General features: G+C 35.0%; 1 protein-coding gene and 1 long non-coding RNA gene across 3 annotated transcripts in view; one reads left to right on the top strand and one right to left on the bottom strand.

Annotated features, from left to right (window-relative positions):
• Window positions 1–16874, bottom strand: part of thoc6 (THO complex subunit 6) — a 129174-nt gene extending 112300 nt beyond the window's left edge. The window contains exon 1 of the mRNA XM_075361604.1: window positions 16642–16874. Coding sequence (XP_075217719.1) covers window positions 16642–16751 — 110 coding nt within the window. The 5' untranslated portion in view covers window positions 16752–16874. The remainder of the gene's footprint in view (window positions 1–16641) is intronic.
• Window positions 16875–17197: 323 nt separating this feature from the next.
• LOC142322481 (uncharacterized) lies at window positions 17198–25475 on the top strand. 2 transcript variants are annotated; one of them, XR_012755882.1, is made up of 3 exons: window positions 17198–17553; window positions 21606–21801; window positions 22864–25475. It is a non-coding gene; the product is annotated as an uncharacterized LOC142322481 (long non-coding RNA). The 2 variants fall into 2 exon arrangements; XR_012755881.1 differs by lacking the exon at window positions 21606–21801 and having other exon boundaries at window positions 17217–17553; window positions 22864–22980; window positions 23144–25475.

Genomic DNA, 25475 nt, shown 5'->3' with positions numbered 1-25475 from the left:
CTACGTGGCTAGGACTCAGCAAAAACTTAATTCTGTGTTGCGATTATTCAACTCAGCGATTGCGTTGTAAATTTCAATGACGATAATATGTTTAGAATAAAAGTTTTTTAAAGCTTGGAGAGCACTACACGAGTCACTGCAAATAAAACATTTTCTATATTTAGGGTTAATGATGTTTAGAGCCTTATTTATAGCGTATAGTTCGGCGGTAAACACACTCGTAATACCGGGTAGACCAAACATATAAGTTCTCTCATTGACAACAAATGCACACCCAACTGTATCGTTTTGTTTCGATCCATCAGTGTATACAACCGCGTCTGGTTTCATCTTGGAGAGAACACACTGAAACATTTGCTGAAAGACAGTAGATGGTGTTGATTGTTTATTGTATGTAGTCAGGTCAAAATTAAAATTTATGAGGTTTATTCTCCATGGAGGATATGAGGAAGGATACATAGGAAAGAGTGACGGTGTGTCAACATTTATATGCTGCAGCAGACGCCAGGTACGGACACCTACAGGTGCAGGACGACGTGGATGGTCCTCATACTTTCCTAGATTAGAATTTCTAAAGACCGAGTCAAGAACCGGGTGATTTGGCTGTCCTCTGAGACGAACAAAATAAGATAATAAGAGCTGGTCTCGTCTATCACAAAGTGATGGTTCACCACAGTCTACAAGTAAGCTTGCGACAGGACTTGATCTAAACGCGCCTGTGGCAAGCCGAAGGAAAGCATGATGTACACTATTCAGCATTTTAAGCACGGTTTGACGAGCTGAAGAGTAGGCGACACAACCATAATCTAAACGGGAGCGAACTAAGGAATAGTAAAAACGTATCATACATGATCTATCGGCTACCCAGTTGGTGTTAGTAAGGACTCGCATCATATTTAGAAGTTTGGAACATTTTGTTTTCAATTCTTTTAAAAGTTTGACCCAAGTAAGACGGCTATCAAAAAATAAACCTAATAACTTGACGTAAGTAGAGATAGTAATAGTCTCTCCGTTCAGAAAAATTTGCGGAATAGAAGGGTTTCGTAGCCGAGAAAAAACTACACATTTTGTTTTTTCAGATGAAAATGTGAAACCAGTAATCCTGGACCAAGCTTCAAGGTGAAATATAGTGTTCTGCAGTAGTCTCTCTGCTGTAGGTGCTGAACGGCTTGCAATGTAGATAGCAAACTCGTCAGCAAATAGAAAGCATGAGACAGGAGCCTGCACACATTTGGTAATATCGTTTATGGCTACAGAAAATAAGGTGGCACTTAATACACTACCTTGGGGCACTCCATTCTCCAAGATGACACTATCTGAGAGCGAATCATCCACAAGCTGTTGATGAAGCTGCAAGATGTTGATAAATCAACATGTTTGGTTACAGATCTCAATTATAGTAATGGCCTTCTATCTTGGTTTTATGCCAGGAATATTATTTATGCTTGCACTGAATCACTTACAAAAATTTACAAAAAAAAATATTAAAAAATTTTAAAAAATAGAAGAAAAAGATTCGTGTGTTTTACAGTAGGCCGATTGGGGAGAGATTTCACTCATGTAAAAAAAAAATCTCAACGCGCCACGGTTACTACCTCGTGGGTGGTGTGGAAACGTTACCAGATTTAAAGACCTCCCGATGTACAATTCCATACGCAGTTTAGCGATGGATGTTGATATAGCCGCATCGGTGTGCATGACTAGAATTTTTCCGAATCGACGCGTTAAAACGTTGCGTCATCTTATGAATCTTACAACCGCTGCTTTCCACACGCAACAAGTATAACCGCAGACGTACACCGTTTCAATACCGTTAGAATGGTTTTCAATTATGACGCTACTTACGCTGAACTTTACAACGGATTACAAGAATATTTAGACAGTTTAAAAATCGTTACCGTAGACGGAATGTGTAGACATTATATTCATTATAGTGGTTGTGGTGGGAGGTAAGGTATAATATAAAACCAAAATATAGTAGACAATCATTCAAGCCTTAACGATGGAAGTGTCCACATCGATGGTGACTTTCTTACCGACTAGTTCGATAACAAATCTAACGCATTTACAGGATATACTAACGGTTCGATTTCCGATTTCAATAATTACAGAAACTGAGACTTTACCAAATACCGTACTTCTAGGAATACTGTACAAAACACACATTCAAGATATTGAAAATGAACTGGCAGATATGATAGATTGGATTGTGGTGAGCGAGTGTGATATGTACATATTTTTGACAAAAAAATAAAAAAAACTTAACGAAAGAATCGCAAAGACCAATCGTAACTTGAACGATTACAGAGATATATTTTTCTGGAAAAAATTATCGGATTTGTATTGGCGATGGAGAAGACTTTTACAGATTCGGTAATCGAATTGAAGTTTATTGCATCGTATATTTGTAAATATTGTTTTATGATGCTTGTCACTCACTCTGTTCACTGTGGTGGTGGTGATGATAAAACACACGCTATCGATTGTAAGAAATTCGACTACTGCGGACGTGGACTACCAGAATACTTGTGTTCATGCGATTTGATTATTGAAAACGTGAAAAGAATGTACGCTATGGTACGTGCAAATAAATACGAAGTGCTATGGGAAAATCCGTTTGCCTGTAGAGTTATCGACGGTAACGAACTCTACCAATTACTTTGCAAAATTGCTGAGGGATGTGGAGGGGATATAAATAACTACACGCTACCATCGTTAACCAATCATTTGAATGTAAGCTATGCGGGTGATGATGGATGCCATATCATTTGTTAACGCTTTCAACGATGAAGATTGTTTTCTCAAGAAAATACCGTAGAAAAAGTTGTCCGATCTTCATGTTGGAGTAGACTATGTATTGTTGGATATGAGAAAGGTATTTACACCTTCATATGAGTATCGTATATTAGCCATATTGCAGGACACCGAAGCGGATGAACTTGGTTGCTTTGGAATCTATTTACCACTGAAATATACAAATAGATTTGCCGATGACGAAATAACCGTTGTTAAGACATCATCCGATGAAATTAACTTATTACGGAATGAAAGAAGACGGCTTCACTGAAGATTTAAAAGTTTGTAAAATTATACGTTGAGTGTTTATAGGCTTCACGGGGAGAGATATCACTCGTTAAAAAATCTCAACGCGCCATGTTACATAGTTCATGGATGATGTGGAAATTGTAACTTTCATTCACTTGTCAGACCTTACAGTGTTCACTACTAGCGTTTGTTATGTCTATCAAGGAAAGAAAAGTACGGGAATATGTGACTGGTGTCCAGTCATTACAAGCATTAAGCTGGCAAACAACTCTTAATACTATTCTAACGCATACTAGTGTAATTTACTATTACTCGGAAAGCACCATAAAGAAAGATCAAACGTATCAATTTTTAAAACGATATAGTGCGTTGGTACCGCAAAAGTTTTATGTCATTTGTGTTTGGTCTTATCCGAATATTGAAGAAGAAGACGATGTATTTAAATTGTCGATGGCATTAGATAATTATATATTTGGTGGATTGGCAGATTACGTGATCGTAGTGGACATGCAATGTGTAAATAGTCCTTTTAAGGACTACAACACTTAACACAAACAACATATACACACAAATACACAAAACAGAAAAACTTTAAACCCCCATACAATAAGTTGTCACTAACTATTGTTTTAAAACAATATTTATTGTTCAACACTTATTGAATGTAGTGGTTCCAAGGCCCGTGGCACGATATAATATTGGATTTATCCACTAATTGTGTTACAAATGGCGAGGAGAGTGCTTAAGGTGGTCCTGAAAAGGACCGTTTTTTTGGATAAAAGGATTGTTATATTCGTAAAAGTTTATATATTTTACCGTATTCAATAATTTTTTTATTTTTATTTCTTAAAAGATCTTTTTTGGTACATATATGCATTACGTACCGATTCAAAATAATCATATAATTCATCAATATTAGGAGAAAGTTTTTCAAGTGTATCGCCTCAATTACGTACACTACAAATTCGTCATCTGCTAACAGATCCATTTTTGAAGTGGAAGTGTGCTAGTTAAACTTCACTATTTATACAAATTGGTAGGATGTGCTGGGTTGACTGTGTTTTCCTGTTTTATAAGGAAAAGATTAATTTTTTTGTTTTTATCGGAGTCTATCGGATGTGATTGTTGATAGGGATGTCAAAACACGTTCATGCGGTTGATAAGCAGCGTTTCCTGTTTATAAGGAAAAAATAGCTGTTAAAACTTGAGCGGATGTGATTAGTGATAACCGTTTCCTGTTTTAAAGGAAAAAACAGTTGTTAAAATTTGAACGGATGTGTGTGCAATAGATAAGCAGGTCAAAACATGTATGTGTGGACAAGCGGATGAACCGGAAGTATAAATAACCACTCGTATATGTGCTAGAATCATTCTAACAGCAACTCTTGCAATAGAAACATCACCATGACTGACGGTAACAGAAAATATTTTATTCAGCAATTGAATAAGCGACTTATTGCTACCAACTTCGAAACAAAAAGCGTTGGTGATCTCACTATCGGTAAACCTTATGAAATTGTATGGTTAAGGAAAATCGCTACACGTTATGGAAAGAGCATAATATGTCGTTTACGAGATGGCGAAGAAGAACAACCATTTAACGTTTATTTACCAAGACGTTTTACCGAAACGCTTAATGAGGATGAATTAGAAACAATGGTATCTATGAAATTAAAACTCATATTTAAAGGACTAATTGGAAAAGCTTTCGATGTAGCATTCGAATGATGATTAACAGGCAGCTATTTAAACTGTCCTTTTCAGAACAACAACACATTAAACAAACAACACAAAATTACACATACATACACAAAAAAAAAGATGGTGGCCTATCACAGCCTGCTACCCTCAGGCGGGAGAAAATCCCGCTGATAATGCTGAAGTGTCCAAAGGACTGGCCAGCACTGTCCAGAGACATAAAGTCGAGGATTGGGGGGCGCCTGGTTGCCAAAAGCACCGGGTTGTCCATCAGGCTGCAGCTAGGCAGACTACCGGGCGGTGCAAAGCTTTCTGCACTCAAATGGAGTTTCCTTCCACTCCTTTCAGCTCCCAAAGGACAAGGAGCTGAAAGTAGTAATACGGAGAATCCCCTATAGGGCTACCCCGGAGGAAGTAAGGGAGGAACTGACCTCCTTTGGATTTGAGGTGATTTCGGTGAAGAAGCTCCTCACCAGGGACGGTCGGGAAACCCCAACCTGCCTGGTGGCCTTGAAAAGGACCCCTAATGCCCGAACAATTTATGACCTTAGCAAGGTCGGAGTGACTGCTTTTGTGTCACGAGGGGGGCCGCCCCAGTGCCACAGATGCCAAAAATTTGGGCACTGATCAAATTACTGGCGGAGAGCCCAGCAATGTGTTAAGTGTGGTGGGGACCACGACACTGCCACATGCCCTAAACCACGTGAGGAACCAGCCTCATGTGTAAACTGTAAGGGGCCACATCCGGCTAATTACAGGGGCTGCCCCTACTACAAGGAGCAAGTCAACAGGGTCAAGGGTATTAAAAAGCCCGCGACAGTTGACGGCCGCAGCTGGGCCCGCATTGCCGGTGGGGGAAAACCAACCCCCAAACCGGAGGTGCCGGCACCTGTGGTAAAGGCGGTAGTGGAAAAAGGGGAGGTACCCTCCTTAACACCCGCCAAGCCAAAACCGGCGGCTACCACCAAAAAGGTGGTAAAACGAAAGGCTGCGGCCAAGCCGGCCCCGGCGGGGAAGGCCAAGCAGGCAGTTAAGGAAACCGCGGCCCCTGAGGACCCACGCCCCACCAAAAGGGCGGCCGCACCAAAAGGCGCCTCCAGCGGCAAACCAAAACCGGCCACCCCAAAGGAGAGTACCGGCATGGATTTCCTGTCACAAATGACAGTGAGGGACGTCCTGCCAGACATTATGATGGTTTTGCCACGCCTGCTCCAGGCAAAATCTCTCAAGGACTGTATTCAGTCCTTAATAGAGTGCCCCATGGCTATACTATCTAGGTATGGTTAGGGCCCACACTCAGACTATTGCAGTGGAACGCCAACTCAGTAGTAGGCCGGACGGAGAAACTATGCCGTCTGCCCGAGGATCTACTGGTAGACGTGATACTGTTGTCTGAGACGCGCTTGAACCCAAACAAGCAACTGACCCTTCGGAACTATTTCACATATGGGACGGATAGGCCAGTACGAACCGGATACCCCACCGCCGGTGGAACCGCTGTTTTAGTCCATAGACGCCACATGCATACGCGCGTTGATCTTCATACAAACGTGATGGAACAAACGTGTGTGCATGTGGAGCATCTAGGTACGGTGTATCGGCTGGTTTCGGCTTATAGCAAGCCGAACGATGCGGTAAGGGGCGCAGATCTGGATGCCGTGCTGGAAAATTGGGATGGGCCCATGATACTCATGGGCGATGTCAATACCAAACACGTGTCATGGAACAGCAATCTGACAAGCGCGAATGTCAGATTGCTGTACGAAAGGGCGAGAGCTCGCCGCTTGGTCGTCGTAATCCCTGAGGTGCCCACGTACGTGCTCTGCACGTCAGGCAGAGCGAGGCCTGACGTGCTGGATATCGCAGTCATGAAAGGGGTAACCCTCCCGTTCATGATTGAAACGATAGAAGACCTCAGCTCGGATCATTCCCTTGTCCTGTTGGAACCAGGACAGGCAGGGGACGGCCGACATCCCCCACCTATACCCCGAAGGTCAGTTAACGGGAAAAGGTTGTACGAGACCCTCCAACGGGAGTACAGGCCGGTGAATCCTGAGCTCCTGAACACCCGGGAGGAAATCGACATCGTCGAGCGCATCACGTCGTCAATGGCCGAGGCCCTGTGAGGCAGTTCATCGGCCAAAGCTCAAACAGTTGTTCGAAACGACCTCCCTCCTCATATCTCCGACGCCATAGCGGAGAAACGACGACTGAGGAGGAGATTATCGAATCACCCTGTCCCCCGCTGATAAACGGGCCTTTTATAATCAAACGGACAGGGTGAAACAACTGCTGACAAGCATCGAGAGGATTCGTGGAACGAATACCTCTCCTTGATCTCTGACGACATCTCCTCGGTGTTCAGGTTGAACAGGAGACTACGGGAAGGGAAGAAGCCTCGCCATCCGGTTGTGGGGCAGCGAGGTTTTCTTGCATACTCGGAGGCGGAGAGGGCCGAGATTTTCGCCGACACCTTAGAGGAGCAATTTACTGCAAACCCCCCTCCCATCCCGAACGACGAGCACACAAGATTTCTCACAGGTGGAGGACGCCCCTCTAGATTTTGACAAAGTCACTGAAGCGGAAGTTTCCGCAGCCATTAAGGCCACAAAGCCCCGACAAGTCCCCGGGTGTCGACGGGATCAGCGCCCGTGCATTCGGGAACATACCGGCCTCCGTGATTACAACTATTTCGGTGATATTCACGTCCATTTTGTACGTTGGATATTTCCCGAATTGTTGGAAACGGCCAAAGTCGTATGTTTACCCAAACCGGGGGGAAAAGTTTACTTTTCCCACGGAATTATAGGCCAATCTCCCTGTTACCGGTATTGTCTAAGTTGTTAGAGAGAATCTTCCTCGTAAAACTGAGGCGATACATGGAGGGAGAAGTGCGGCCGGAGCAATTTGGGTTCAGGGAGGGTCACTCAACGACCCTCGAACTGGTAAAAATAATAGATGACCTTGTCGGAGGCCTGAACAGGAAAGCGGTGACTGCAGCCGTTTTTCTGGATGTGGCCAAGGCCTTTGACAAAGTTTGGCATAGCGGGCTGCTTTATAAACTAGCACAATCGGCGATTCCATACCGTTATATCAGACTGATGCGGTCATATTTGCTAGACCGACGTTTTGTTGTGCGCGTAGGGGAAACAATTTCCTCCAATAGAGAAATAGCCGCTGGGGTTCCCCAAGGAGCAGTGCTTTCTCCTTTCCTGTACACTTTGTACAAAAACGATATGCCGCTGTCGGAAGGGGTTAAAACGGCCCTTTATGAAGGCGATACGGCAGAGCCGTATCGCCGTATCTAAGGCCGCCAGAGCCTCACTATACCCAGTGCTGAACAGTGCCAGCCCGTACCCACTGGCAACTAAGTTACTAATTTTTCGGCTGTACGTACTGCCAAATTCTGACATATGCTTACCCCAAATTCTTACATAGGCAGTGTTGAGCTCCTCGCTTCAAAAGTAGATTTAGGGTGTCCAGAACATTGCGTTGCAGACGATATTTGGAGCTCCGTGGTTCGTTAGGAACGCCACTCTCCGATCCGAAGCGAGATTACAATCCGTGTCCGAGGTGGGGGTGGCGCAGGCGCGCAGACTGTTCGGGATAGCGGCTGTATCCGAACACAGTCATCTTCGGGACATCTGCCGAGAGGACCCAACCCCGACAGTTGTAAGGAAGCGGCCTCACGCCGTACTGGACGAACCACCGTGATGGTGCAGTGCATGAGCCGATAATCGACAAACCAGGCTTAGGCCTCCATATCGCATGAGCCACAAACGGAAAAACGCGTCAAAAACGTATCCGGGGTCGCGAGTGAATGGTTTTCAAATGTAAACTGTACAAGTCAGCGAGTTATACGGTCTCAGGACAACAAAATGCGGTAAGTTTTGTTTTTTTTGTTTTTGTTTTCAGTCACAACTTCCACTCTGCAAACGTGGAACTCTGCCACAACAATATTGAGGGTAAGAGCAAACACGCGGTTTTTTCGTTTTTTTTTTCGTGCGTGTGTTTTGTTTCTTGTTTCAGAAACGTGAGAGACGTGGGTGTGGAGCGATTCGTCGTGCCGTCTTGGTCTTTGGCTAAGCACTCACCGAAATAGGGACGGAAACGGCCTTCCTTTAATCCCGCCATCCCAAAATAAAAATAAAATATAAATTCCTTTTTTTTCGTGTGTGTGTTCTGTTTCTTTTGTTGCAGATACCCACAGCCACCGCAATTAACAAATGGTTTCTTCACTGCGACCACGCGGTCCCCCCAACCCCTTCCCGGACACACGTGTGTCTGGAGATTAATATTATGTAGCGTAATGAACTTATATTTACTTCTTCTGAAAAGAATCGCGAATGGGTATCACTAAATTTGTAAGTTCCCTATTTTCTTTCCTTTCAAGAAAGAAGAATAAGGGAACGAGCCCAGCAGCCACTGACAGCATGGAAGAAAGAAGAAACCTGCACTTTCCCCCGTTCATCCCTTCGGGGCCATGGGAATACTAAGGTTGATGGTATGTAACTTCGGTTACTGCCAATTCTCAGAAAGTGCAGGCCAAAGAAGAATGAAGAGGTCATCGGAAGAAGAAGATGAAGGAAGACCCTCTATTCGACCCAACATCACGGACAGGAGTCCGGAAAAGAGCCCAGCAGAGATGCGTCCTGAAAGGCAGTCATAACAGAAGTGGATGAAGAGCTTCTACTCAACCTCTCCTTTAAAATTTACATTTCAATTAACTTAAATCAGCAATTGCGACTCCTCCGGAGAAGGGGGCGTGCCCCCATTGTGGCGTATTCCTGCTAGCCTATGTAGCGTTGGCACCGAAACGACTTCAGTGGACGGTCTGAAGGGGAATTACGTCTGGAGGACAGGTTTTCAAAAGCCTAGCCTTCCGCGGGGCCCATTTAATGGGTTCGATAACGCTGGTTTAACAACGGATTGGAATGCACTTAAATCCATCCTTAAAATCAAAATATTAAAAAAAAACAAAAATTGAAAAATTAGACCCGTCATATAAAGTAAACCTTTTAAAACACACCCGATAAAATCACCCAGCAGCAAGGGACACTGTCCAGGCTCTGCAATCCGAAGTGAGAATTTGCAAACTCCCGCCAACTTTGCATTCCATTCCGAAGTAGTTTATTCTTTGGGAGACACTCGAGGTGTAACATCATGATTCCTGTTAGTGAAGAAGATGTGCGCGTACGTGTTGGTGATCAACGTCTGACGCCTATGTGTTTAAATTAAAACACAGTTACGCATATGTTATCGACTTAACTGAACACTATTTCGATAAAAACTGTGATAACCTATTGGTGAAGATAATTTTCAATGATGGCTATTTTGGATGTGGACGAAAATATTATTGGGAATTTGAATGCGGTGATAAAGCTACTGCACTTATTGACAGTAAAGAAGTGCTATTTTCCGGATTCTACGGTAACGATGGTAACGTAAAGGTGTTCAAATTAAATCATTCGTCGAATATGAATTTGGATGCGAAGGTGTTACACGACCTCAATACGTCTCATCGAAAAAACAACGTACTCGCTGTAAACGTGTATGTTGCAAATCAAAAAAGAAGAGTAACTTCTAATGTAGCCGACGGACGGAGGACTTTTCTTCAGGACCCGCGATGAAGTAGATTGTTCTAACAACTGTGGTGATGATACCCAACCTCTCTTGGTGGCGTACGACACGGATGAAAATTCAGAAATCGATTACGTTAAAACCAATCGATATACGAGAGGACGTTATATCGCTTCTTTTTATTTTATTTTGTTCAAGAATACGAAACGTAAACCAAAAGACGAAGAAGAGGACAAAGAAAACCGTCGTTCATCGAAACGAATTTTTTTAAATTTAAACAGTTTTTCTTAAAAAAGTCCCTTTAAGGACTAAAACACATAGTACACAAAATTACACACATACACAAAACAAAAACACTTTAAACCCCCATACAATAAGTCGTAACTAACTATTGTTTTAAAACGATATTTATTTACCTTTATTGTATGCAATGGTTCCAAGGCCCGTGACACGATATGATATTGGATTTATCCACTATCAATTGTGTTACAAATGGTAAGGAGTGTTTAAAAAATGTTAGGTATTTTCAAAAAAAAGGGGAGTAGTACGATAGACATATGCGTGCAAGTTTGCAATATTTCGTTTATGTATGCGAAACATTATTTCTTTACAAGAGCGTGATGTTATAAACGACAAACGCAGATGATGAGTAATGATAAACTTGCCACAAGAAGGCGGGTATTGCATACATAAATAAATAGAGTTATCTTTTTATATATGGGATTTTTTTGTTTCACGCTTTCTTGTGCAAGTTTATCATTACTCATCTGCATTTGTCGTTCATAACATCCCGGTCTTATAAAGAAGTATCATGAAGACGTTTCTTAAGATTTATATACTCGAATGTTTTGTAGACCTCTAGGGGAGAGGAGATCACTCGTTAGAAAAAATCTCAATGCGCCGCGATTGCTACCTCCTGGGTGGTGTTGAAATGCAACCATTTATTTTTTTATTTACAGATAAGCAAGTATATGTGTATGTGTAAACCGATAATACGTAGAAGGAAAAATAGTTGTTAAAATTGAGCGGATGTGTGTGGACAATAGATAAGCAAGTTTTTTCCTGTTTTATAAGGAAAAAAAGATTATTTTTTTTGTTTTAATCGGAGTCGAGCGGATGTGATTGGTGAAAAGGATGTCAAAACATGTTCGCAATTACATGTCTGCAATTAACATGTTTGCAATTTATTTCTGTTTTCCCGTTTATAAGGGAAAAAAGTCACACGTAGGCCGGACGGTTCGTCAGTCGAGCGCATCTCTCTCTACGTCGCTCCGATGACGCAAGCACGCAAACACACGCGCAGCAGATACTGCCTCCCGGTGCACGATCTACGACGAGAACCTCTAGAGCGGCGACGCCTCCCGTCGCCATCGCCTGGACGACCAGGATCATCCTCGAAGAACGTCTCACATCACCTTCCGGTGCACGAGCCACAACGAAGACCTCGAGCGGGGCGGGCGACGCCTACTGGTGCAACGACTCGGATCATCTTCGAGGTACGTCCGCGTCGGACAGTCAAACGCCGCAACCGGCGACGGCGACGACGACGATAAGGGTCTCGTCGTGCACGATCTACGACGAGAACCTTGTCATCGTCGCCTCGACGACCAGGATCATCCTCGAGGAACGTCTTAAAAAATCAGGTTGGTAAGACTGCGGGCTACGGTGCCACTGACGTCACAATCCAAGATGGCCGACCACCGCCATCTTGGATTGTGACGTCAGTGGCGTCACAAACATTTCCGGCGGCCGTACTCCTATTTCCGTACTATTGATACGACCATTAATTAACTTCAAAATCGCTCTTTACATTGTTACCAAAATAATTGATAAAATACTTAGAAACAAAATAAAGTTAGGTTACAAATATAATATAAAAAATGGATACGAATTAGTAAATAAATTAAAAGATTTAAAAATTGGTCATAAAACTAGGATGGTTAGCTATGACATTTCTGATACGTATCCTAGTATACCCATAGAAAAAGCCATTAATATAATAGAAATACAAAATCATGAAGATCCCTTATTTATTGAAAATAATACTGTTATTATAAGAAATATAAGCAAACAGAATTATTTTAAATTTGATGATAAATAATACATCCCGGAAAACATTCTACCGATGGGTTTTCCTTTGTCATCCATTTTATATGAAATTTATTTACAGGAGTTCTAAAGTAAAGTTGTTTACAGGATAACTCATATGCATTATATTTTATTATGGACTAGATATGTTGACGATATTTTTGTAGTCTATAATCCAGTTATATGTAACTAGCATTTAATCATTTTGAACAAATTAAATTCCTACTATAGTGAATTGAAATTTACCTTTGAAATCTATATAAATAAAAATGTGAATGTTCATTTGTTCAAAATCTTTAATCACTGAAATTTCTTTGCAGATTGCTTTGAAATTTTGACACAACATTTCATTCGAATACGCGCATGTTTCTATATACCTACTATTATATAGATGTCACAGCTGACAGGTAAAAACATGCTTCTTTTTTAAAACAGTGCTATCTGTTGGACGTAAAAGCAATACACGATTCCATTTCAATGTTTCCGATATGTGTGTCTGCTACAGACTAAAAAAAATGGTGGACCGGTTTATGCGCGGGGAAAAATTGAAAAAGGTATAAAGGAAGAAGGGGAAAATGGAAAAATAGGAAAAGGAAATGGAAAGGGGAAAGGTGAAACAAGAAAGGGGGAAAGAGGGAGGGAAAAGAAATGGGAGAAGGAAAGGGAAAATGGAGGAAAGGGAATGTGGTAAAATGAGGAGGAAAACGGTGAAAGGGTAAAAGGGAAAGGTTAAAAATTTTGTGAAGTTCTGTAATGTTCATTTTGTTAATGTTTTATCAAACTTTCAATTGGGTTCATTTAAACTATACACATACTTAAATCTAGCAATAGCGAAGCATTGCCAGGTCTGTTGGTTGATAATAGAAAAATAAATTATTTACATGTTAATATTGAATTAATAATAAAAATAATCAATGTATAACTTCAGTATGTAGGAAACCAGTGTCTAATAAAACCACTATACATAGATCTTTAAATCACCATTGGTCAAAGGTGGTCAAACAAAATTAGTATTTACAGAAACATGGTAAATAGAGCAATTAATTATACAAAGTATAATGAAAATAAAAGTAAATTAAACAAAAAAAAATAGGTATTATAAAACAAACTGCCATATATAATGGTTATGATAATTCTTTAGTAGATAAAATACATAAAAAACAAATGTTAAAAATTAAAAATAATACACATTTAATAACATTAAACAGCATACAGTAAGTTGACAATGCATATTTAAAATATGTGTACACTGATAAAGTAGTTGAACATATTACAAAGATTTATGATAATAAATTTAAACCCGCTCACCAGACAAATAACCACATAATAAAATACCTAATAAGTAATAAACATAATAATTCATCTGATTTATATAATTTGAGTGGTATTTATAAAATTGAGTGTAATGATTGTGACCATATTTATATAGGAAAGACCACTATATCATTTAAGGTTACATCTTGGAACATTTTAGAAATATAAAAAGGTAACTTTTCTCTAATGTATCTGATCATTTGATTAAGAATAAACATACATTATTGATATTAGGACAAATTTAAAAATACTGGAAATTAAAAAATATAATATGAAAACAAATATAGTTATATATAGTCATATATATAATAAAGATATACTATATATATATATAAAAATAAATTTAATATGATCAACATTCAGACAGAATATGAGAATGACAGTAATTTGAAAGGTGCAGTAGATGGCACCACCATCTATTTTGATAGTGATGTATAATTTAATATATTTCAAACAGTATAATAAAGTTCAGTTAAAGGGACAACATGAACAATTGCTTTACTTAAAATTATTTTTATTTGATTTTATGCCTTGATGTCATATTTTTACATATGTAAAAGAAAAAAAAAAAAATATATATAGCACATATCAATGTGCACAATTAAGAATTACAGTGGGATGATAAAAGTAATCCATATACCAATGAAAAGTAACATTCAATAATTAAATTTTCCTACTCACACTTCCATATCACCTAATTAAACAAAGCATGAAAAATATGGAGTACAATCATAGACGAACATATAAATTAAAGGCAGATATGATATATTAGATTTAAGGTGATATAAATGAAGGTGGATAATAATGAAAAAGATGATGCTAGCACTGAGACTAATGGCTGAACAAAGAATGATGAAAAGGGCAGAAATATTTCTGGGATTAGAAACTACAAAAGAATGGGATAAGAGAGATGTTTTGTGCACATTAAGAAGCTAATTGACGGGTCAGGTTGTATAACTAAATTAAAGGTATATATAATTTCCCCTGTCTAGTACTCCTTCATGATAATACAGGATGGGGCATGAAATGCTCCAACATTTGTTTTGGCAATAATTGCTTAGGTTAATAATTATTAATGTATGTTATCTTGGCAGAAGTGACAGCAGTTCATGAATATTAGTTTCTTCTCTTTCCAAATGCGCTGTCTGTGTACAGTTCCAAGATGGTTAACAAAGGAAGACTGACTGTTGAACAGCATGTAAAGACTATGTTGTTTTTTAATGATATGAAAAGTATGGTGCTTACGCAAAAATGGTTTTGTGTACATTCTCGAACTTTGTGGTCACCCTCATTAAAAACAAGGCATAGACTTTATAAAAAATTAATAGTGATGGTTCAGTATTTGAGAGTAAGTGTGAACAGCCTGCCAAATGTTCATTATCCACAGAATCTCAAAACTGTCAGAGCAACATTGCTGAGAAGCCCTGGAAAATAAACAAGAAAAGCAGCAGCACAACTTGGGATTTCTAAGCGATCTGTTGAGCAATTTTTAAAAACTGATTTGCATTTGTCTCTGTACAAAATAAAAGTGTTGTATAAATGAACGGTTGACAACAATCATCAAAGAATGGGATTTGCTGAATGGGTTATAGACCACGAAATATTGTTGAACAATGTTTGGTTTACAGGTGAGGCAGATTTTCACCAACACAGGGTTGTTAATAAACAAAATACGTGTGACTATTTTCTTTGGGGATTTCTAAAGAAAATGATTTTCCCTAAACATCCTCATACAGTGATGGAACTGTGAGTATGATCATTGAGGTGTGCAATGAGATAACCGAGGAATATGTATCATCGAGTTATTAACAATGTAGGAGTTTGTGTTGAAGAAGTTGCTAGAAGTGATGGTGTCATATTGAACATGTTATAAGCAAAACATAATATGCTTATACCATCATATAAGCATATCATAATATACTTATAATGTGTAAAATACACATTTTCTATGTGTATATAGTAAACACAGTGTATTTTACTTTTCTGTATTGTGATTCAAATAAATATTTTTTAATAATTTTATTAAACATGGCTCATTGATATGATTATATAATTAATAATCAAAAAACCCACTTACCAACAATTCTTTTATACATGCATTCAAGCACCTTCAGAATAAAATTCCATCATCAAGAACTAAAACATTTTTTATGTTACAGTCTTATTAAAACTAAAATTCCTTTGTCATGTAAATTTTTAGACTATTTTCTAGATTTTTCTACGATTATGAACATTTCACTGTTAAACAGTGGAGACATTCATAATGACAGGATGTTAATTCTACATAATTTTAAGCTATGAAGACCACTGTTACATTATATTACATTACATAAACAAATTTACATGACAAGGCAGTTTTAGTTTTAATAAGATTATAACATAAAATATTTTTTAGTTCCTGATGATGGAATTTTATTCTGAAGGTGCTTGAACGCATATATAATAGAACTGTTGGTAAGTAGGTTTTTTAATTATTAATTAAATCTTTTTTAACAAGGCCAAATATCACATCATTTCACCTTGTAATAGTAATAATATACAGAAAATAAGTCTGATTGTGAGAAAATGTTAGTGTAAGCTAAGAGTTGAAAACATTTTAAACTCAACAATGAAAATTCAACACAGATTAAACAAAATTTAATTATATTCCTTTTTTTCTATAAAATGTCCCGTTTAAAAAAAAATTAAATCTTATGAGATGAAAATACTTTTCCTTTTTTGCCCCCTCCACCAAGCAGCATATTATTTTTTTTCTTTTTAATCTGCTGTATCATAAGGAAAAACAATTAAAATACGTAATGATATGCGAGATCTTCTAGCTCCCTTCTCCTCTAACTCGCCAACCCCCTTATTTAACAAAAATTAAGTTGGTGGTGTTATTAATATAATTGAAAAGATATGGTAAAAAATACTTACTCAAAGACTGCTATATGTCCGTACAAATTTCCAGCAATTAGATAGTGTCCACAGGGAGAAAATATCTGCGAGATTACAGTATTGTACAAAAGTCTATCTACTCCTGTCATTTTCTGAGTAAGAACTGCTCAGTTTTTTAATTAATTATACCAGTCTCACATTCCTTTTTAAACGCACAACCGATTTTCCACCAATCTTCAGAAAGAGGTTATGTGTCAGTTACCAGAAAAACAAAAAGGGAGTTTTAACAAAGAGAATGTAAAGCTGTATCTGTATAGCATAATTATTATTGCTGTAAAATTAATTGCTAATATATTTTATAGAGAACGAGTTGAGAAATCTCAAACAATAATCATTAACAAAAGGATTTGTTTTTAATTGTTGCAGTGAAGTATATTGTGCGTTTTATGTGAACGAAAGAGCAATTATTTTAGGCTAGCACTTGCCATATAAAAAACAACCGTACTAGAATGTTAGCAAATTTTTTCTTTCTTATGAAGTAGTATACATAAAAAAAGGGTTTTATAACATTGAACCGTATTCAGCTATTGAGCATTTAGTTTTTAACAGATCACGTGTTTTAATTAAAATTTAATCACATGTTTTTTTCACAAGAAATGGCAGTATTACTATATAAAATACTTATCAAGTAATCACGTTTTTGCGAGTTATTAAAAAAGCCTTTGGTTTGATGTTTGTGCCCGTGGATCGATTTTTGAAATTCCATAATTTTTTGAAAGGATTGCTATTTTATTGTGGGCCTTTGCAATTTTCTTTGTGTTTTTTATGACGGTTGAGATGGAGCACCGTATTGATTTCGGTTAGAAAATAACATAACTTTTAGAGGTATTAAAAAAAAAAACTCGGTTCAACTAAAAACCTTCATCTTGATAGTGTCATTGGTATTGAAAGGTACGTTACAAAAATGCTTGGTTCAATGAGAGGTTTATAATCTACTAGTATTACAAATTCTAGCCCAACTTTAGAAATATGACAAATTTCATTGTACAATGTCTGATTAATCATCTAGTTTAAATTCTGTCTTCAAAATAGTGATTGTTTACTTGGGTTAAATGTATGAATTTGATATTTTGAGCCTGCTAAAAAGTAACCTTAATACGCGTGATTAATTAAATTATATAATTTAATAAATACAGAAATACTGCATACAAAAATATTTATTTCATGCAAATATTTACGAAGTTTGCAACTCAAAGAAGAATCCTTTTATGAAAATGATTATAATTCTTATTACTTGCTCATTAAATAAGTGAAATTTAATAATAATAATCTTTTAAGCTATAATTACAAGAAACAAATAAAACTGACATTGTATGCCAATGCTGGGGTTATTTAGAGTGATATTGGAAAACAGTTGCTTTTTGCAGAGTCTATTTGTTCTTTAGTAATTAACAATTTTCTAATTGTAATTGAATAAGTTATTCAAAAAGATTACCTTTAATGCGTGACTCAGTAAATAAAAAAATTATATTTGAAAGAGGTAGAAAATGTAAGCAACTATATCAGGATGAGTGCAAGTTAACAGAACTTGTGTTAAGGCTGTTATTAAGCTTTTACAGATGATTAGTTAGAACAAATTAAACTATAGTCTATTGTATTATTTCCTGGATAACATTAACGTTTTCAATGATTCAGTTGATTTTTGCCTATAGTTTTATTATTAACCATTATAGGCTTGCCTTTGTATGTGCAAAAAAAAACCAAAAAAAATTCGTTACTTTATTCACTTTGAAAGTATAACAATCCAACTTTGTTTAATTTGGTTCTTTATCTTAAACTAGATAAGAATTTTAAATTAGAGCCTATATTATGAAATGGATTTCCTCATCATGTGTTATTTAAATTATTTCCATTTTATTTATAACAGTGGTCCAATCCAAATTGTAATTTCAGATGTAATAGTATTTTCATTGCTGACTAGTGAATAAAACAAGTTTTTAAAATTATGTAATTATTTTCAAACCTATATGCCTCTGATGCCATTTTCGATTAATTACTGCATTCCAGTAGTTAAAAGATCTTTCCAATTAAAATTTATTTAAAATAAAATTAAAAGATGTTTCTTTCACAGAAGTATTAACACTGTTTATTAGGTTTACATTTTACTAATGATTAAGAACGCCCTCAGTTTTCTGCATCCTTGTTTAACATTTATAACTAGTATGTTCAAATAATACCCATTAATTCCTTCAAGTTTGTTTATTTATAAAAATAAATTCTCAGTTTACTTACTGCCCAATTCCCCCCCCCCTTTTTTATCTACATTAAGAACTTTTGCATAGATCCCTATTTCATCAAAATATATGAAGATATAATTTAAAGATTGGTTTAAAAATTTAGTTTAAAGTTATGTCATTGACTGAGGTAGCAAACATACCTGTTTATATTTTAACTTTAAATGTGTTTTTAATCTAATATTTAATTTATATTTTCATACGTTCTGATGAAGCATAGATCTCTGTGAAAGTGCTTAACAATAAGAAAAGAAGGAAAAAATTAAGCAGAAAATAAATAAAGAGTTTATTTTTATAAATATTAAATTATTTATTATTAAATATTACACAAAAATAGTTTAATTATTCATAAGATAAAACTATTAAAAAAGCATAACTATTAAGTCATTAATAACAAGTTACAGTTGCTTTAAGCATTATGCGGGTTCTGATAGGTGTTATTTTGTGGATTTATTCAGAAACGTGCAATGCTACTGATAAAATGTTATTATAAATACATTTTTTTAAAGAGGAAATTATGAGATTTCTGGTAGTTGACATTATTTTCCCAGATTGTCAGAAAGACAATCTTAAGTTTTATAGCTATTTCTATGTTTATGTATAAAAAATATATTTTACTTGTACAAAGGAATTATTTTAAACTGAACAAAAACAAAATAACTCTAAAATGTAAGTCACAAATGCAGAACACTATATGCTTTCTATTTGTCTCAAGAGTGCAGAACTTCATAAAACAATTAAAATTCATTTTTAGTACTTCTGAGATTGTAGTAGAGTTATGCATGCAGTGAAAGTAAATGGTTTTTCGAGAATGTAGTCTAAAGTCGAATTTTGCATTCAGTGGACGAACAGCCCATTATTTAAATAAAGATGAATTACACAGTGAAAAGGTTAAATTATTGAATTTAAAACAATTGGAAATTCATAAAATAATTTGGAAAATATAAAACTACTTTTTTCTTAAACTGTTTTGTTTACCTTTCTTAACAGATATCTGTCATTACGTTTTGATTATATCATTACACGAGGCTGAGATCTTTATATCATGAATATTCATTCATTAACCTTCTTCCAAAATTACTTCATTGCTTTATCGTTACTTACATTTTTATTTACTATTATTATTTTACATACAACTTTTATATACATATGTATTCTGCATAACTCAAAAACGATTAGCATTAGGATGTTGAAATTTTGGATTTAGGACTGTTGTGTATTTCCCTTTTTGATGCAATCGACTGAAGCAAAAGTGTCCACAATTTTGCTTAATTGCAGTAATAAGCCCTCATTGAGAGCTTTTCAACAATATATCAGAAGTGGTACTTATTTTCATTGGTTCCAGAGCTATAACCAAATGAAATTTTAATTAATGAAATATTTGGATCTTAGAAGGGGAAGGTATATCGGTTTGAATCAGACTTCATCTCCTTTTTTTTATTATTTATTTATATATGTATATCTATATGTATATATTAATTATTAATCTCTGATTGTAGAAAACGTTTTATGATAAATAATTTTAAAAAAAATATGAAAAAAGATCAGAAGTTATTAAAAATAAAATTTTATGTAATTTTCATTTGCTGAGAAAATGTCAGATTTTTAAATAAAGTTTTGTTTTTAAAGATTAATAACAAACAGAATAATTAATATCAAACAGAATCAAACAAACAGATTAATAATTCAATATTTTAATTTGTTATACTTTTCAAAAAATTATGTTTGTTTTTAAAACTTTTTACTGGGTTTTCTATCACAATTTTAATTTGGATATTAATTTTTAATGGAAAGAAATAACTGCTGTAAAACATCATACCTTTATTAAAAACCATACTTAAGAATTGATATAAAAAGTACAGAACATATTTGCAAGCGATTGACATTTTAGTTGTAACTTGTAGACTGAAACAATTATAATTCAATTAATTATTAATGTTAGTTTAGTTGTGCTTTAAAGTGTCACAAAATTTGTTTACAGTTTGAGTAGATCAACTTCTACAATAATCTTAGATTGAAGATGATCAATGATTAAAAAAAAAGAAGTCACTTTGCAATTTAAATTTAACTGCCATTTTATTAATATTATCTTTAAATGTTTTAAGTTATTTGATGATTTGGTTTCTTTGTTAGTTGCTTTTTGTTTTTATTTCAATCTGTTATGTAAAGTTATTCTATGGGAAAATAAATCATAAACAACCAAAGTTTCTACTTTTTATTATTTTAGATCAGAAATGGACTTCTTACATATTTTAAATCATTCAGGTTCAAATTTTACCAGAAAATACCTTGCATCATAATGATCTTTTCTTTTCCTTGAATAACTAATTTAGTGTTTTATTGATTAAAAAAAATCCAATGAAGTAAATTTACTACTGCATATTTTTTTTTTTAATTTTAAAGCTTTGTTTAGACAGTTTAAAAAAAAATAAGTTTTTAAAAATTGTGGATCAATTTAAGCATTTTATTTATGCGATATGCATAAAATAACTCATTTAATTTCAACTTTATTTCATTTTATTGTGTAGAAAATTACACTACTATGTTAATAGTAGTGTAAAGAAAATAAAGAATTTTTGCAGTTGAGATAGAGAAAATATCTTGGGAATACAGTAAATATTATTTTATGGCACAATCAATATTTAATGTCATTTTTAATTCTGTATGGACAGGTAACCCATCTTTGTATTTTTCACTTGAAATTTTCAGGACCGGTCCATTTTCCAAACATCACTGGGTGAAAATAAATTGGGACTATGCTTAAGGATGGTTCTGGAAAATCTGAAACAAATTTAGTTGCTTTTGGTATTGAAAATGATGCATTGAAATGTGTTTCAAGATTTTCATTTCAGAATGCGCAGTGATGGCCGGCCGGTCACTAAAATCTCTCCAATACGAAAAATAAGTAATAATAATTTTTTTTTTTATTAAGATTGTGGCTCTTCTTTTACTAAGTGTATTGTTTTAGTCAGCCAGGAATGTATATTTGATTTAGTATAACAGTGGAATTTTTGCTCTAAAAGTGTTCTCACGCTATAGATTCATGTTCTTCTAATATGAAATTTGGCTAATAAATTTGAAGTCGAATAAACTAGCAACAAGTTTAACAGAGTTAAACTTGATTGCCGTGTAAAGCTATGTAATGATTGCTATGTGAAGCATCAACAGTGACCTACCTGCATTGAATAATACGATTTGTTATGGTAGTATAATATCAAATGCAGTAATGGCGTATTTCAAGTTGTGCCTGTTTTACAACTTAGTTAAACAAATGCAGTAGTAGCTTATTTCAAGTTGTACCAATGTCTTGGTAGTTTTGAAAGAATTTTTTATTATCATATGCAATAATTAACTTAATTTTAGTTCTACCTTTTTTGCTTTATGCCGATTTAATGTTTTATAATTTTAAATGACCCTTATCAAAATGTGACTGTATTACAGAGTAAGTTTTATTGGTTCATAACACGTTTCAAATTTTATGCTACCTTGTTATATTTAAAATTTATATATTTTTTGAGTCAACGTGAATTTAAATTGGCATTATGAGTGGGAGCTTTAGTCAGGGTGAATTCCTGCTATCCAAACTGAGAATAAGGTAAGTGTCTATCTATTAAAAATGAAAATTTATTCTAGTTAATGTTTGTTTTATAAATTAAAACTTGCTCTTAGCTGTTTTAAAATTTACTAATATATTTTTTAATTCTGAATGTATATAGTTTTTAAAAATTTTCTGTTTATTGTACATTCATGGCACGATGATGATCTGAAGACCAAGAGTATGCATAGAATTTGATATTTTATCTGTAAAAGAATTTTATTATTTCTGCAAAGTATGAAATTGTTATATATTGCTTCAACAAAGGCTTTATTATTATTAATACTTTTCCACATAATAATATCAGTTTTTTTATTATAATTATTTATTTTTATAATGATAAGTGAAATGAATTTTTGTTTAAATGTGCAGGATGAACAATTGTAATGGCAAGAAAGATATTGATGAATCTCATACCCTAAGCCTGTCAACAACGACTATGATGATCTGCTGAATTTTGACACCCATGAGACCTCTAGTACACATTAGGTAAACATTAGTATTATGTTAATTTAAATAAGATACTGTAATATTTATGGTATATTGTATATCTTAAAGTATTATTTTATTGGGAAAAGGGTCACTGTATTTACATCCAGAATTCAATTTGAGAAAATTAAATGGTTCACCAAAGTTTTTTGGTACTTTCCAGAAAATTGAAAACCTGATCAAATGTATGTAATCAAAGTTTTACTGCTAGTTCTCAAGCTGTAGGCATATTAAATTCAAATTCCGAAATGACATTATCATCATTGTCATCAGAGCCTGTTGAAGATACTGATGGATTCGGATTTCATTAATGATTTTGATCTTTCATCAAATTGTTCTTCAGAGTTAATTTCACATAAAATACTAAAGAAGATAAGGAAAAAACAGAGAGAGACAACGGACAAACCTTTTATTTTTTAACATTGATGTTACACCAATAAAACTTAAATCAAGAAAGAGGAAATCATATCTCATACAGTGGAAAAGAGATAAAACCAAATTCTTAAGAAATTTAGAGAAATCATTTATATAAAATAAAAAAAGGAAAGGTAGTTCCAGAACAAAAAATGGTTCCATCATGGTGTAAATTGTTGGTTGAATTGTAACAATAAATTTAATGCAGATGAGATGTTACATTTTAATAGGTACTGGAACCTGGCAAATTTTAACAAACAAAGAAGTTATAGTTCACAATCCATGGCAGTAATCACTCCCGAAGTATAGGTACCCTCTTACAAATAATGAAGGAGATCCGTATCGTAAACCTAACAATGCTTTTTATTTTATCAATCAATATAAGATGTGGGTATGTAAATCTTTCTTTATATATACTTGAGTATTACAAGTAGGTCAATAAGCATAGTTTTGGCAAAAATGAAAGATGGATTCTTAGAAGATGACGTTGTCATAGTAAATGTATGAAATGTGCAATTCCAGAGGAAACTCAGGATGGCATTAAGACTCATATTTTGCAAATTCCTGCTGTAGAAAGCTAGCAGGCTGTGTTCAGGTCCACAGTCAAAAAAAAGGTTATTGATTGTAGAAAAACCATCAATAGTTTATTATAAACTAGCAGTTGCTGTTTTGCAGAGGTACTACATAGAAAACTGTAAAAGAGAAGGTAAGACTTATGGCAATTTAACCATGAATACTAGAGTTTTCAACTTACCAGAATTTACTAGAATGTACCAGAATACTAGAATTTTTCACTCTGAAGAAAGACCAGTGTGATAAGTGTGCTATTTACCTCAATGCTACTGAAGAAGAAAAATTTGAATTGCAGCTAGAATATGATGCTCATCAGGAAGAAAGCAATTGACTGAAAGAAAAGTTGGACGACAGGAATAGCATCAGCAGTTCATATAAACTTGCTTGTTTTGATTTACAAGTTATGCCTGTTTCAAAAGACGAGGTTTCAGCATTTCATTAAAAATAACAATTATCAACTTATCATTTCACAGTAGCCCAACCAGAAAAGCCAAAAATTGACAAAAACTAAGATTGTGAGGTTTGTGGATATTTGTGGCATGAAGTAGAAGGAAAATGAGGATCAGTCAAGGTAGGTTTGTGCTTACTTCTTTACTTAAGAGACCAAGCAGAAAAGGTGGAATCAGATAATTTAGAAAGAGTAGTCTAATCAGATTACTGTGGTGGTAGCAAGATTACAGATTAGTGCTTATCTGTATTCAGTAGCAAATTTTAACATAAATTCCTAATTGCTAGTCATACACTGACTGAAGATGATGTAGTACATTACATGATTGAGAAACAAATTAGACTGTCCTAAGATCTGGGTCGATCTACGTACTTAGTTAATATATGTACAATAAAAAAAGTGGTGCTCCATTCAAGTTAATCTAAATGTCCTACAATGATTTTTGTGACTTAATATTGTTAACTGATTGCACTGTTATAAATTTTAGTTTAAACACTGATGGTGAAAAAATTTAATTTTTATAATATTAGCATTGTGAAAGTAGAGATGAGTTCAGATAGCTACTGTCAGTAGCCATTTGAACTCATTGAACTCAAACACAAATTATCTTATAGATCGGCAACAGTTACAGACCAATGAAGAAAGAAGCTTAAGAAGTCCAGACAAATAGAAACAAAGATAATGCTTTTGCCTTTTAAAAATATAGAAATGAAGAAAGTTTATGAAAAGCCAAGATCTTGTTTCAAGATCTTAAACCTTCTTGAAATCCAATATGATTCTTAATTGTTACTCTCATTTTTATAATTCATTAATTCCCTTAGAAAGCAAAGGAAAGAAGAAAATAGCAAAAAAATAATGAATAATAATATTCTTTTGTGTTAATAATTTACAAAATGTTTAGTTTTCGTTTTACTTAATATTAGGTTCTACTTTTCATGTAAGTTTTGTTGAAAAACCATTATTATTTTCATTAGAAAATGTTGTTTATTTTTCATAAATCATGAATATTGTACTTATATAACATATTATAACTTAATTGAAAGTTTCATAATAAAATTAA

Source organism: Lycorma delicatula, chromosome 3 (genome assembly GCF_047948215.1).
Source record: "Lycorma delicatula isolate Av1 chromosome 3, ASM4794821v1, whole genome shotgun sequence".
In the NCBI taxonomy this organism is placed as follows: Eukaryota; Metazoa; Arthropoda; class Insecta; order Hemiptera; family Fulgoridae; genus Lycorma; species Lycorma delicatula.
Note: the sequence above shows the minus strand (reverse complement) of the source record. Positions and strands in the feature narration are given on the sequence as shown.